The 15,445-nt window shown below is 51.7% G+C and overlaps 3 protein-coding genes across 3 annotated transcripts; 2 read left to right on the forward strand and 1 right to left on the reverse strand.

Annotated features, from left to right (window-relative positions):
• Positions 1-2,976: 2,976 nt before the first annotated feature.
• Positions 2,977-4,945, forward strand: LOC112874701 (inorganic phosphate transporter 1-1). Its single transcript, XM_025938181.1, has one exon. It carries the CDS (start codon positions 3,058-3,060, stop codon positions 4,624-4,626), a length of 1,569 nt encoding a protein of 522 aa, XP_025793966.1. The 5' UTR covers positions 2,977-3,057; the 3' UTR covers positions 4,627-4,945.
• A 998-nt stretch (positions 4,946-5,943) lies between these two features.
• On the reverse strand, positions 5,944-7,703 carry LOC112874700 (probable inorganic phosphate transporter 1-12). The gene has a single exon (XM_025938180.1). The coding sequence runs from the start codon at positions 7,685-7,687 to the stop codon at positions 6,074-6,076; it is 1,614 nt and encodes a 537-aa protein (XP_025793965.1). The 5' UTR covers positions 7,688-7,703; the 3' UTR covers positions 5,944-6,073.
• A 6,349-nt stretch (positions 7,704-14,052) lies between these two features.
• On the forward strand, positions 14,053-14,975 carry LOC112877435 (ethylene-responsive transcription factor ERF096-like). Its single transcript, XM_025941748.1, has one exon. The coding sequence runs from the start codon at positions 14,267-14,269 to the stop codon at positions 14,648-14,650; it is 384 nt and encodes a 127-aa protein (XP_025797533.1). The 5' UTR covers positions 14,053-14,266; the 3' UTR covers positions 14,651-14,975.
• Positions 14,976-15,445: the final 470 nt, after the last annotated feature.

Raw genomic sequence — 15,445 nt, forward strand, 5'->3', positions numbered from 1 at the left:
AGCTTTTCATGCATTACAAATCTAAAAGCAGATTCCGCCTACTTTCACTAGTTATGGAGGTGGGCAACTTCAAAGAAATTACCCACCTGCCACTGGTTGTGAAAGAAAACAATTATTTTTCCCAAACGACCTTTCTTCTCGTCGCGCTCCTCTTCCCGGCGCTGTTCTCCACCCCGAGGGCGACCTCCACCGCGCACGCTTGCTCTGCCGAGGGCAAGCCGCCACAACCGCAGGTGCGAGCTCCGCCCCAAGGGCGTGCTCCACCGCACGCGACCACCGCCGGCACTTCACCGCGGGAGAGCGATCCGCCGCGTGCGAGCCACTGCTGGCGGGCGCGAGTTGCCGCGGGCGGGCACCGCCGCACGCGAGCCACCGCCGGCGCAGAGCCACGAGATCGGGCGCGCGGCCTCGCTCCAGTGAGGCGCAGCTCCCGCTAGAGGACGGGCGGCACAAGCTCATCAGCGAGAGAGGAAGAAGGAATAAGATGCTAACAAGTGGGTCCGCTCGTCAGAACGAGAGGGAGAGAGTTGAGTGGGGTGGACCGTGAATGATATTTGGGGTCCGCTTTTCCAAAAAAGCATAACTATTTTATCAAACGGCTTTCAACTTTCTCAGATCCCACAGTCTACAACAGTTTTTCCACAGCTCACGGCTATTATTCAAAACTTACAGCTAAACCAAACACACCCTGAAACTGCTACAAAATTGTTGTTGAGCAACACTGCTCTCCAGTTGTAGGAGCGTAGGACTATCACATCCCGATCAGACATGATGTGCGTGCTCTGAAGCTTCTAGAATAGTAAAAAGTCGTACTATTTGTGCATTTGTAGTTGCAAATGTAAGCTATTAGAACATTTTTCACGTTACTCCCTTCGATTCAACATATATGTTGTTTATCATATCATCATGGTCTGTTAGTCTATATGGTGATACTTTGATTAACAATTTCAGAATTTCTATGAAACTATGATCTTTCGAATAAACATATTTACTTATTTTTAAATTAGTTTATATGGTGAAATTTACCATCCATCTTGTATTGTCGGCCTCCGTAGTTGCTTCCATATTGATGGTCGAAGTTTAAAGATTGACCTGCAAGAATCCTAAAACAACATTTTTGTTCAGTGGTGGTACAGACAAACTATTTCTCCAATGTATTAGAATGCAAAAAAGTGTTATTGATGATGAATTTAGTCATCTTATTTTTATGCTGCCATTCTACATGAGTGTTTGCAGATTGATAGCTAAAAATTTTAGAAGCTCTAGAAAGAGTAAAATGCACCAAAAGTCCATCAATTTATGAGAGATAGGAGAGTGTCACTTAAATCCATCAACTTCGAAATTTCATTTCTGAGTCCATAAACTTATAATTTGTGTCACTTAGATCTACAGACTCTGAAAGTCCATCCCTAGATCCATAAACTTATAATTTGTGTCACCTAAGTCCATATCCCGCCACCTAGTTTTCATGCACTGATATCACACCAACATAAATCTACACGATGACCGCACATTGCTGGAGTTTCGCTAGAAGGGTCAAATTTGAGCCCCGATTTCAAATCAAGTGTACAGGGAGAGGAAAGAGGAGGGATGAAAAACTTATCTTGAAAGTTACTGAACATGTATTAGGGTTTAGGATTCAAAAGGGGGCTTACGGACTGCCATTGGTGAGTTCTGGAGCTTAGATCTAGATATGATCTCGTAATATGGGTGGAGAGGAGGGATGATAGCTGGGAAAGGCGGAGGTCACAGAGGGACTCAACAACATGTATACTGTGGTAGGAGATATTATGTCTTCCGTGGCGTGGGTGGCCGGATATGGTGGCGCTAGGTGTTGTGGCAAAAATTCACATGACGATGTTAGACTTAAGTCAACCCAGAGTGGTTCTCGGTAAAGGATTAAAAGATATTCATGGATAGCGATATCGAAGCCACCTTTGTGGGCGTGTCTGTAGCCACACACAACTGCTCATGGATGAAGTTTATGGATCCAAAAATGCACTTTCGAAGTTTATAGACCTAAGTGACACAAATTACAAATTTATGGATCTAAAAATATACTTTCAGAGTTTATGGATATATGTTTCAAAATTTATGGACCTAAGTGACATAAATTATAAGTTGATGGACTTAAAAATTGTACTTTCGTAGATCTAAATGAAACACTCTTACAGATTGCTGGAGTTGTGGTTCATTTTACTCTTATAGAAACCTGCAACATCCATTTCTGCGATGTATCCCCCGGCCCTTGGATTTCTTATCACCGTCTCGCTTATTAACTGTCTGATGCTGTCGTATTCAGTTCCTCACATCACACACGCACCATGCACCTCATCAGAAACTTCCCCTAGTCCCTTCAACAACTGATCAAAGGAAAGTGACCCGTCTTGGTTTCTAGCCCGAAATTTCAAACCCTGTCGATCCCATCACCAAAACTTGAGAGCGACAAGCCAGATCTGGTCCAGCAAACTGAAGCCAAGGAACACGAGAAGTGAATAGGCAGGGGCCCTCTGCACTGTTTGACCTGTGTCCGCTCACTGGAAGGACATCCATGAACTGGACTGGAGCGAATTCTTGGCCCTCGCTAGCATAGCACTGCTGCAGCAATGGAAGGGACAACAAAGTCAGCAAGCATGACATGCGTGCGATGCAACTAATCCCCATTCGCGTGCTGGCATCACCCGTACTGATGATCCACTCACCACTCTGCATGCCTACCATTTCCTTCTTGTTTTGTCTCAGCGAACCTGACACGAAATCGACGTGTTACCAACTCGCCTACAATTTCGCTGATGAAGATGTGCCGATTAATTACGCCTTGCAGACGCGGGAAGCATGACGGGCGCAATCGAGCTGACCAGCAGGACTTTGAGTTTTGCAGTCTGCCCCCTCGTCTCCTCTGATCGCGATAAGAACGAATTCAAGCAGCGCTCCAAGTTGACTGGTTTGCAGGAATCCTCGTCGTCCGCGTCGATATATATGCTCCAGAGCAATATCAGTTGTAGTAGCTAAGACTAAGAAGCGAGTGAGCTTGGGAGCTGAGAGCTTGAGACGGCCATGGCGGGGCGCCAGCTGAACGTGCTGTCCACGCTGGACCAGGCGAAGACGCAGTGGTACCACTTCATGGCGATCGTGATCGCCGGCATGGGCTTCTTCACCGACGCCTACGACCTCTTCTGCATCTCGCTCGTCACCAAGCTGCTCGGCCGCATCTACTACACCGACACCTCCAGGCCGGACCCGGGCACGCTGCCGCCCAACGTGTCGGCCGCCGTGAACGGGGTCGCGCTCTGCGGCACGCTCGCGGGGCAGCTCTTCTTCGGCTGGCTCGGCGACAAGCTCGGCCGCAAGAGCGTCTACGGCTTCACGCTCGTCCTCATGGTAGTCTGCTCCGTCGCGTCCGGGCTCTCGTTCGGGGCCACGCCCAAGGGCGTCGTCGCCACGCTCTGCTTCTTCCGCTTCTGGCTCGGCTTCGGCATCGGCGGCGACTACCCGCTCAGCGCCACCATCATGTCCGAGTACGCCAACAAGAAGACCCGCGGCGCCTTCATCGCCGCCGTGTTCGCCATGCAGGGCTTCGGCATCCTCTTCGGCGCCATCGTCGCGCTCGTCGTCTCCGCCGGCTTCCGCAGCGCGTACCCGGCGCCGCCCTACTCCCAGGACCGCGCCGCCTCGCTCGTGCCGCAGGCCGACTACGTGTGGCGGATCATCCTCATGTTCGGCACCCTCCCGGCCGCGCTCACCTACTACTGGCGCATGAAGATGCCCGAGACGGCGCGCTACACGGCGCTGGTGGCGCGCAACGCCAAGCAGGCCGCGGCTGACATGTCCAGGGTGCTGCACACCGAGATCGAGGAGAGCGTGGAGCGCGTCGATAAGACGGTCCTCGGCGGCGAGGAGTGGGGCCTCTTCTCGTCGCAGTTCGTCCGGCGCCACGGGCTCCACCTCCTGGCGACCACCAGCACGTGGTTCCTGCTCGACATCGCCTTCTACAGCCAGAACCTGTTCCAGAAGGACATCTTCAGCAAGGTCGGGTGGATCCCGGCGGCAAGGACCATGAACGCCGTCGAGGAGCTGTTCCGCATCGCGCGCGCGCAGGCGCTCATCGCGCTGTGCGGCACCATCCCGGGGTACTGGTTCACCGTCGCCTTCATCGACGTCGTCGGCAGGTTCTGGATCCAGATCATGGGGTTCGCCATGATGACGGCCTTCATGCTCGGCCTCGCGGTGCCGTACCACCACTGGACGACGCCCGGCCACCACACGGGGTTCGTCGTCATGTACGGCTTCACCTTCTTCTTCGCCAACTTCGGGCCCAACAGCACGACCTTCATCGTCCCCGCCGAGATATACCCGGCGCGGCTGCGGTCCACCTGCCACGGCATCTCCGCCGCGGCCGGGAAAGCCGGCGCCATCATCGGCGCGTTCGGGTTCCTGTACGCCGCCCAGGACCCGCACAAGCCAGAGGCGGGGTACCCCCGGGGCATTGGCATCCGCAACGCCCTCTTCGTGCTCGCCGGCACCAACTTCTTGGGCACCGTCATGACGCTGCTCGTCCCCGAGTCCAAGGGCAAGTCGCTCGAGGTGGTATCACAGGAGGTCGCCGACGACGAGGAGGCCGCGTAAAACTGGATGCAGCGTTCAGAGAAATGTTTGTGATGGAGCAGGTGACTGCTGCTGTTACTAGCATAGTGTTAGTGCCTTAGTGGTTTCGCTTAGTGGTTGCATGCTTGAGTGTGCCCTCGATCTGAAGAAGTAGCAGAACCATGATGTAGCTCGAAAGTACATCCATGGCGTACATATCCTTATATTTCAGTCTCAACTCTCCCTCCCTGTTGTGTCGCGTCGAAGAAGACGCGTGTTCATGCAAGAATGAGGATGCTTATAGTTAAGAGGCTGTCGATTGTCATGCCATCCGCTGCAGCAGTGTTCTGCTGTTCATTCATCCATTCGTTTGCTAGTCTATTCTGGTGATCTGGCTCTCTTGGCGTGCAGTCAAATGTAGATTGCAACTTGGCACTGATGATCAGGACACCAAACATAGATTGCAGGGACCATAACCACACAGGTCTTGACTTTTCGTTCTGTGGCGCCATGTGAAGCACCAAGTCATGCCACAAGCAGCTGGCTGCAGACAAGTTATTTTGTAGCTGCAGAAGAGTTACAGATAAAACTCAAAGATGGAAGAATAAGTTCAAGCACCTCCAAAAAATTGGAGAAAATTCTTGGAAATAGATCATTGTACAAGGAACTCAAATAAAATATGTAAACAAAACCAACAAAAAAATGAAAATGAAAGGGTTCCAAAGAAGTTACCAAACTGACTACAAGAAATAAAAGTTCTAGAGATGTTTGTATTTTGCCTTTGCCAGGGGGGGGTCTAAATGGAAGGTATGGACGAAGATACTACATAATTTCAAGGGACTATTTGTGAAGGAAAACACACACACACACACACACACACACACACACACACACACAAGAAAGGCTCCCAAGGAATCCACACAGAAGGCAAGGTGGCACATCACATAGGCAGTTGCGGCTGATCTAGACCGATTTGGACCTGTACTTGAAAGTCCAAGTTCAAGGGCCTGAAAACATATGAGTTTGCAGTTTTGTATGAGGACCCAGGACTATTTATTGGTGGAATTCACTTCTTTTATAAAAAAAACTATGACAGCAATACATATCTTAGCTCAAGACCAGAAAAATGACCGTAGTCTTGGGCCAAGACCATCTTTGAGCTGGCTCACAGCCCAGTCGAGAAGACGCTGAGGCTGCATTGTTACAAGCGACATTAGAACATGGCGACTTTGCTGCTCCTGCTTGTAAAAATCAGTATATTCCACAGAAAATTGAAACAAATTTCGAATCCAATACCTGAAACATTTAAGCAATCAAAGCTAAGTAAGGGGAAATAATCTTATTTGAGTTCTTTTGCGGTAAGGTAACTCAGTACAAGTCCTCCCAAGTCCCAATCCCCAAAACGAAACACGCACACGGCTACTCCTACGTGGTAACAAAGACCTCATGTCTAGTTCCGTTACAAAAAGTCGAAAACACGTAGGCATGTCTACACCATTTGAACTCCGGAAGGCTGCACGACCTTGGCGCCGTCGCCGGAGGTTTCCTCGTCGTTGGCCTCGCCGGACATCTCCTCGAGCGACTTCCCTTTCGATTCCGGCACCAGGAAGGTGAAGAAGAACCCGAGCAAGTTGCAGGCGGCGAGCACGAACAGCGTGTTCCGCACGCCGATCCCGGGCTTGTACCCGGTGTTCACGTGCGCCCTGTCCTGCGGCTGCGCCGCGTAGAGGAACCCGAACGCCCCGATGATGGCGCCGGCCTTTCCGGCAGCAGCGGAGATGCCGTGGCAGGTGGACCGGAGCCGCGCCGGGAAGATCTCGGCCGGGACGATGAACGTCGTCGCGTTCGGCCCGAAGTTGGCGAAGAAGAAAGTGAAGCCGTACATGACGGCGAAGCCGATGTGGTTGCCCGCCGTGGTCCAGTGGTGGTACGGGAAGGCGAGGCCGAGCATGAAGACGGTCATCATCGCGAAGCCCAGGAGCTGGATGGCGAAGCGGCCGAGGACGTCAATGAGGAAGACGGTGAACCAGTAGCCCGGCACGGTGCCGCAGAGCGCGATGAGCGTCTGCGCGCGGGAGATGCGGAACACCTCCTCGAGCGCGCTCATGGTGCGCGCCTTGGGGATCCAGTGGATGCTGGTGAAGATGTCCTTCTGGAACAGGTTCTGGCTGTAGTAGGCGACGTCCACCAGGAACCACGTCGCGGCGGTGCCGAGGAGGTGGAGGCCGTGGCGCCGCGCGAACTGCGACGAGAAGAGGCCGTAGTCCCTGTTCCTGGTGATCTCGTCCAGCTTCTCCGACTCCGCCTCGATCTCCACCTGCAGGACCTTGGACATGTCGGAGGCGGCCTGCTTGGCGTTCTTGGCGACCAGCGCGGTGTACCGCGCCGTCTCGGGCATCTTGGTCCGCCAGTAGTACGTCAGTATCGCCGGCACCGCGCCGAGCATGACGATGATGCGCCACACGTAGTCAGCCTGCGGCACGGTGGACCCCGTGGCGTCGACCACGTACGCCGGCGCCGGGAACGCCTTGCGGAACGCCGTGGAGATGGCGAGCGTGACGATGCCGCCGGCGAGGATGCCGAAGCCCTGCATGGCGAACACGGCGGCGATGAAGGCGCCGCGGGTCTTCTTGTTGGCGTACTCGGACATGATGGTGGCGCTGAGCGGGTAGTCGCCGCCGATGCCGAAGCCGAGCCAGAAGCGGAAGAAGCAGAGCGTGGCCATGACGCCGGCGGGCGTGCTCCCGAACGAGAGCCCGGACGCGAGGGAGCAGATGACCATGAGAAGCAGCGTCATGCCGTAGACGCTCTTGCGGCCGAGCCTGTCGCCGAGCCAGCCGAAGAAGAGCTGCCCCGCGAGCGTGCCGCAGAGCGCGACGCCGTTCACCGCGGCGGCGACGTTGGGCGGCAACGTGCCCGGGTCGGGCCTGGCGGGGTCCGTGTAGTAGATGCGGCCGAGCAGCTTGGTGACGAGCGAGATGCAGAAGAGGTCGTAGGCGTCGGTGAAGAAGCCCATGCCCGCGACGACGATCGCCGTGAAGTGGTACCACTGCGTCTTGGCGGCGTCGAGCGTGGCCAGCACCTGCAGCTGCTGCCTCGCCATGGCACCGCGCGGCCTCGATGCGCTGCTGCTGCTGCTGCTTCTGCCGCCGCCGCCAAGCGCTCCAACGCCTCGCCTAAATATAGCAGATCGGAAGGCGGAGCAGAGGTTGTTACGCGGCGGATACAGCTGTCAAAAAGAAGGCGGCGTGCGTCCGCGGGTTGCGTGTGAATCGTGATACGGCGTCCGGCATTATCCGTCCAGAACGGGAGGATCATGGGCCACGATCGTGTTTCTGATCCTGTGGGGCTCCAACAAGCGAAGTGTCCCGAGGAAAGAAGGCCCATATCCCACGTCCCTCACGCCGCGCCCGAATCTGCCTACACGTGCTCGGCCCATCGCTAACGCTTTTCGGCCCAAAACTGAGCTGCAACCCACAATTCAACTGTACGATGATCTAGCTTGAGCTGTTGCTGCTTTTTAGAGGACTCCTGAGCACAAGTAATACGCCACTGAACTGGGCACATAGCTTTCGCACAATCGCACGTCACACTGAGAGCCTAGTCGTACGTCATTTGCATCGTCTTCTTGGAGCGCCGCCAGCTATGCGTGGCAACAAAGTGGCAATCTCACGCTGCAGAATTATTCAGACTAGCAGCGCTTGGATTTCTCGGTAGAGCAGGTAGCACAGGTTACGCTGCAGCAGTAGCTCAACGGAGTGATTGGCTGCATGCATAGGTTGGACCCGGCAAGGCTGAGCCGGACTCTTTTTGGACGCAGTGTTCTTGGGTTAGGTTGGATTATTGCTCGGCCTGCGTCAACCTTGCCTCGTGTGGGCAGGGGGCGGAGACCAATACTGGAGCTCTTTAGGGTCATACTGGGCTCCGGCCCCCTTGCCGATCACGAATTTCTGAAAAGTCATCTCTCTTTTATCGGATCTGCTAGAGATGTGAAAATTAACCCAACTAATGGAATCTGTGAAATGCTTTGCCAACTGGTCCCTTGATTTCCTGTTACGCTCCGCCACTGTACGGAGGCATTATGTTATGTATGAAGACATTATGTTAATTGGCAGCCTTTAAGACGATGAAGTGGTATGGAAATAAACTTGTTGAAACAGTCCCGGCACGACACCATGACACCTTCCTTCTTCTGGTCTGCTGGAACTTATGGAAACACAGAAACAGCCCCTCCCTCGCACGAGAGGCTCTCTAATGATTGCAAGGCTGAAGCTCGCGGCTGGAGTTACCGATGGGAGTCAACGGATGACCGAACTGTCAGTGAGGCCTGGTGCGTAGCATTTTCCAATATGTAATCGATTTAGGGCCAAGTTTTTATTCCTAGCTTGCTTAAGATCCTTTGTAACCTTTTGGCTTGCAAGAAGCCACATCAATGAAATTCAGGTAGGGGACGCCCCCGACCGTCAAAATAAAAAAAAAGAGTTGCTACCGCAATGCTGAGTTTTCGTTAATATCGATGTACTATGTAACAAGGCAATAGGCATAGTCTTAGTTAGCATCATTAATAAGCTTGATCAGGTCAGAAATACACTAATAGACATAACTCCCTCTGGTCACAGATGCAAGATTTTTCTAGGCCGTGTTTAGGACTCTCGGTTTAGTCAGCCGTTCCAGACTTTGGTTATATAAGTTACTTTTTTTAAGAAAGTATATTTTTGAATATAAATCTATAGACATTAAGTTAATTTGTACTACTATAATAGAGCTAGCCATTTTTATCAAGTTCTTGTTCCAACGAATAATAATAAGCCTTGTCCTAACGACCAGATCAGGTTATTATCACTACTGCTACCGCTCGTCTAGGCGAAGAGTGAAAATTAACTTCATTATTATATTATTACTGTTACCGTGGCAATATAATCTATCGCCTCTTGAAGCAAGCAATGCATAGAGTATAGATGCGATCTCTCTAGGCGCCGTCCAGGGACTGCATGCCAGCGGCGACAGAATGAGGTGTTGCCATCCGCCGGTGGGCCTAGAAGCTAGAGGGCAAATCATCCCTCCCGCATCCATTCCATTTCTGATGCTCCTGGAGAGCCACACTACTACGTAGTATATGGAGAGAAGAAGAAAAAAAGATCCCAGTACAGCACAGCACCAGCAGGAGTGTTCTGTTGCTAGCTAGTAGGAGTATTTGCTAAAACTAACCCAAGTCCAAGGAAGCCCCGAAATATCTGCCGCGGCCGCGCGCGAGGATTCGTTCGGCGCGCATACACACACACTGCTCCGATCCGCGCCCGGGCGTCGCCGTCGCCGCAGCTGGGCCCCGTGAGCACGCACCCATCGTCCGCGCGCAAGCTCTGGCGCCGCGCTGCGCCACGTTCTCCGGCGGGCAGCCCTACACAGTGCGGTCGCGCGCGTGGATCGCACAGGGCCGGGGCGTGCCCCGGCCGGCAAGCTAAGGCAAAGCAAGAGCTAGCTAGCTATAGCTACTCCAGGCAGCTTCCATGCAGCCGCGGCACGCGACCAGCCCACCGGGGCTTCACATGGACGGAGCCAACCTGGCAGCGGATCGACGGGTGCGACGCCGGAATGCCAAAACGGGGCCGCGCCCGCGCGGGTGATCGCGGATAGTGAGGCGGCGACGGCGATTGCTGCCGCCTTTCTCCAAATCATTGCTGCCGCAGCAGCCATCCATCTATCCGTGTCGATCTCGCTCTCCGGCCGATCCCTGTCTAGCTAGCCTGCTTTACTCGGCAGTCGGCACAACTTGCCGCGAGATAATAGATCTCCTTTCCTCCCCTCCTGTTTCGAGGAACCACACGTCGTACATGACACCATCCATGAGCTAGCTAGCTAGCTTCGATGGAAGAAGAATCTTCGCGATCGATCGCCGGCCCGGCCGGGTAATATCGATCAGCTAGCTATAGCTAGCTGCCGCGCGCCGGCCACCGTCGCCGGGCCCGACGCCCCGGCCCTATCATTGGCAACCAAAGGTACGGTGCCCAACTGGCCGTGCATGCAACCAAGCGTTAGTCCATTAGCATGCGTTCGTCAACATCACTCGTGCTCTGCTAGCTAGATCCCTTGAGTAATATAATAGGAATAAGAAAACTGATCCGTCGTCCGTAAAGCGAGAACTTGTGGCAAACACGACCGCGGCAAACATTAAAGCTACCAACCGCGCACATGAACATGTAAAAAAGGACTGGCTATGCATGAGCCTCTATCCCTTCAGAATTTAAAAGACTGGCTATATGATTATTCCATATACGAATCCGCCATGACCGACATAAAAAAAGTACGCCAGAAAAAATAATTTCATATGGATCCAATTATACCAGTCTGATATTGTAAAATGGTTTGACTTAGAACAAAACTATAAATACTTTTATTCACAATGTACACCATCCATGTAGCAATCATCATGGCCTGCAGACCAATTCTCAAAGCTAGAGCACTGATTAATAGAAGTTGTATATTTGCAATATTTTTTTTAATTTAGTGTTGTCTTATGAAATTTACTCTATATATAATGCAACATAAGTCTTCGTTATTAATGGGACCGTGCAATGCAATATAGACAAAAGAATTTTTTTTGCCTTAAACTAAAGAAATTTTTTTGCCTTAAACTAACTTATATGTACATCAAACTATGACATGCCAATGCTGCACACCACCTTTCTAACATATGGAAAAGTCTGATTTACACCCTCAAACTATCATACAAATTTAATTTTTAACCTTCAACTACAAAATCGGATAAGAGAGGTCATCCAATTTTTGAAATCGGATAAATTTGGCTCTTTGAGTGGTTTCGAGTGTGGTTTTTCATTTTGTGAAAATTAAAAATATTCAAATTTAAACTAAAATATTCATAAGTAATTCATTTTAAATAAAAAATACGAGGTGGGTATCAAAAGTTTTCTAAAAATATAATCTATCTATTGGCACTATACTTGATAGTTATTCAGATTCATTTTTTCATGTTCATAATATTTGGTTGCTTATAGTTATGCTTATTATTTTTTAATAACTAGGATTCAAATATAGCAATAATAGATATGTTATATTTTAAGAAAATTTTTTGGTACTACTTTCATATTTCTCTGATTTAAAATGAAATAGTTTTGATTTTACATCTAACTAGAATTTTTTAAAAACTTTTAAAAACTTTTAAAAATACAAAACCCACCTTAAACGCCAAATTTATCCGGTTTCGACAATTGGATACCTCTGTTATCTGGTTTTGCGATAGTTCGATGATGCAAACCGGACTTTTCCCTGTAATATAAAGCCTTTCTCTTGCAAACGGCGTGTACCCATTCCAAGAAAAAGATGTCCGTGGAATCTCGAACGTACGCGTCCGTCTACTAGCCATACATGGAGGCGTATCGCCATTGCCTTCCAGTGGTTGTTCACCTGGTGTTAGCCTCGGCACGACCATACATGTATCCATGTACATCGTATACAGCAAAATTATATATCAGGAACCGATATATATAAATATATATGTATGCGTATATCTCTGCACATATATATATAGAGATTCCATTTAGTATTTACATTTTGCACGCCGCAGCAGCTGACACTTGATAGCAGAAGTGTACGTGCACTTCCGGTTGAGGCGGCGTTGAGCGACACGCATACGTGACGCCGCCTAATGAGGTAGCAGACAATAGATGCCACCAGCTGCAGGAGTGCAGGGGGCGCAAGAACGAGCTAGGCCCTCCGATAAGCACGAAGCGTGCGTGCCCTGCCCTGGCTACATGCAACCCTCTCTCTTATCTTTTGGCCCCCGGCGCGGCCCGTTGTTTTCTCCTCTTCCGATCCGGTGCGCGAGATCGATCGGATCGCATCCGTCTGCGTCTGCACAGTACAAGCTTTTCTTGGAACGGAGCAGGAAGGCGCAGTGCCGCCTGCATTGGACATGCACGTATGCCGCACGGCTCGAACCGGTATTGGCTGCGGCGAGAATATTAATCCACGGCCGCCCCGGTCCCTGCGCGCACGTCTGGTCTCGCGCGCGCACATGAAGGAAGCTGCCAGACCGGTGGCGTTGGTCGAGGTGCCTGTTTGGGACACCCCGCCCCCCCAGCTTCTGAACAAATTTAAGCCGCTTCCCAGCCGAACGCTCCGCTTCTTGAAGCGCTTCCCCCACCAGCGCTTGCGAACCTCGTTTAGAAACGCGCGTTAATGAGCAGCGGGAGCGGATCAGCTTATGCAGTCCGCCCCCTACGCCCCCCCCCCCCCCCGTGCCACTCCCCCGCGCCGGCCCCTCCGCCCCCCCCCTCGCGCCGCCCCCATGCGCCGCCCCTTGCGCCGCTCCCCTGCGCTGGCCCCCTGCGCCCCGCGCCGGCCCCCTCTGTATATTTGTGTTGATATTTGTGTTGTAAATTTGTGTATATTTGTGTTGATATATTTGTATTGTTAATAATTCTATTGTTATTCTGTTGTAAAAATAAATATATATATATATATATATGAACATAAGAAATACATGTATTCAGTAAACAGTAAGGGTATTTCAGTCATTTCTCACTTCTGCCAGGATTTCAGCCCATTCAATAAGCAGTCTGCCAAATATTTAACTTCTGTGACCAGCTGCTTCTCTGGCCAGCTAGCCACCAGCTGAATTCTGAACAAGTTTCAGCTGTGCCAAACAGCGCCGAGATCAGCTCGACGGTCGATCAACAAGGTCAATCCACACGACAGAGGCGGTGGATCCATCGGAGCGGAGCCAGCAGCTCTCGATTCGTCCATCCATGGATAGTAATAATTCAGGTCATCATCGTCATCTATCCGGATCGAACTCCCGATCAGCGTGGAAGGCGAAGGCCACCTGTCGAGTTGCGCCGGCCGCGCCGGCGCGGTGAAAACGCCGCGGCTTTTTTTCTCTCGCACCAGTCCACGTGACGGAGATTCCGCCGCGCGCAGCGACCTCCACGACCGGCCGCCGGCGGAACTAGCTGCCCGCCCTTCCATCTCTTGCGGCGCACATCACCCGCTGTCATCAGGATATCGATCTTCGCTACTGTCGGGATCAAATGTCCGCTTAACATTTCACTTCTGAAGGGAATCTTCAACTGCAGCTGCTTGCTGCTTGCCGGCCTGGTATACGTGTAGATCAGCTTTATTTCAGCTCGATCATCGATCCAGATCCGTGGCCCCTCCAGTAGTCGATTTACTTTGGGCCGAGCTGAGCTGAGCGGCGGCAGGTTATCAAAAGAAGAGGGCCGTCGTCGTCGAGTATCAATCCGACCGCCGCGCGCGGTAGAACGGTCAGTGGATGGCAGATCGAATGCGCGCGCGGGTAAACGGGACATAAAGCGTATACCACGGCCGGCCGGCCGGCCAGCAGTAGAGTAGCCGCATCGCATGCGATACGTATACTGTGTGCTGCCGCCGCCCACCGTGTATAAATTGCTGCTGCATCTCTGCCCATATATCCACACATGCACAGCAAGAATCCCACAGGAACACAACTAACATATACATCCACCTGCTTAGTAGCCACCTACATACACAGTGCTAGACTGCTAGACGAGCACACTATATATATATGCATACATATTGCTAGGAGCAGTCCTGATGCATGATGTGTGGTGTAGCTAGCTAGGAGTAAGTAGATCAGAGCTAGCTAGCGGAATTAGTAACTCATCGACCAGCTTAGCTAGCGTGCATGGAGGACGACAAGAAGGAAGGCAAGTACCGCGGCGTGCGGAAGCGGCCGTGGGGCAAGTTCGCGGCGGAGATCCGGGACCCCGAGCGCGGCGGCTCCCGCGTCTGGCTCGGCACGTTCGACACCGCCGAGGAGGCCGCACGGGCCTACGACCGCGCCGCATTCGCCATGAAGGGCGCCACGGCCGTGCTCAACTTCCCCGCCGGGGCCGCCACCATGAGCGGCGGCGGCTCCTCCTCGTCGGCTCCGGCGGCGGCGGCGGGTGCCGCCAGCAGGGGCAGGACCACCCGGGTCCCGGACTCGGAGAAGGTGGAGCTGGAGTACCTTGACGACAGGATCCTCGAGGAACTGCTCGCGGAGGACAAGTACAGCAAGAACTACTAAGACTACGCACATAGCTATTACGGAGTACACAGCTAATATAATACACTTGTGTTCTGCTCGCTGTGCTGCTCTTCCAGTAAAAAAGGACACAAGCAGTAGTCCTGCGGAGAATAGCTAGCAGCTAGCCTCTGTTCTTTCCGGTGCCTGGAGCTGGCATGCACACGTGTACACACGGCACCGAGCAGCTTACACGTCATTGTTCCAGCAAGCAAGCTCACGCACCGTGCTTCGTCACCATGAGTGAAGACGGAAGAAAGCAGGCGATGCATGCAGGCATTTGGTGCAGCGCCAGTACGTCGTACCCTCTTGCTTCATATATTCTATACATATCGTTCAGAATGATACGGTATTAATTTACGCATAAAGTTATGATGATGATGCATATATAGCCTTTTTTCTCAAAAAAGAAATTGTACTGTGTATGCAAATGCCATAAAAGATTGATTAAACTATTTCAAATAATTCTGGCTACTTGTTAAATATAGCTGACTGCCTATGAAAGGTCCCATGAGATTTGATTTCTCCTGACATCTGGTTGTTGTACATGAAAAGCGTGCTAAACGAGTATGGTCCCTCTTCTGAAAAAAAAAAGTTAAGGGGAGAAGATGACCGGGAATATTCTTATTGTAAGATATAAGTTTCTTTCTTGATCGCTAGTAGAATATTCATATTACTGTTTATTCTATATATTGTCATTTATCTATATGTTCTGTGTTCAAAAGCCCACACTCGACGAAGCTAGGTTCCCCCAACAACGTGTCATGTGGGGCCAGCGGAGCATCCATGCCGCAAAAA

This window comes from Panicum hallii, chromosome 9, assembly GCF_002211085.1.
Source record: "Panicum hallii strain FIL2 chromosome 9, PHallii_v3.1, whole genome shotgun sequence".
Taxonomy (NCBI): domain Eukaryota; kingdom Viridiplantae; phylum Streptophyta; class Magnoliopsida; order Poales; family Poaceae; genus Panicum; species Panicum hallii.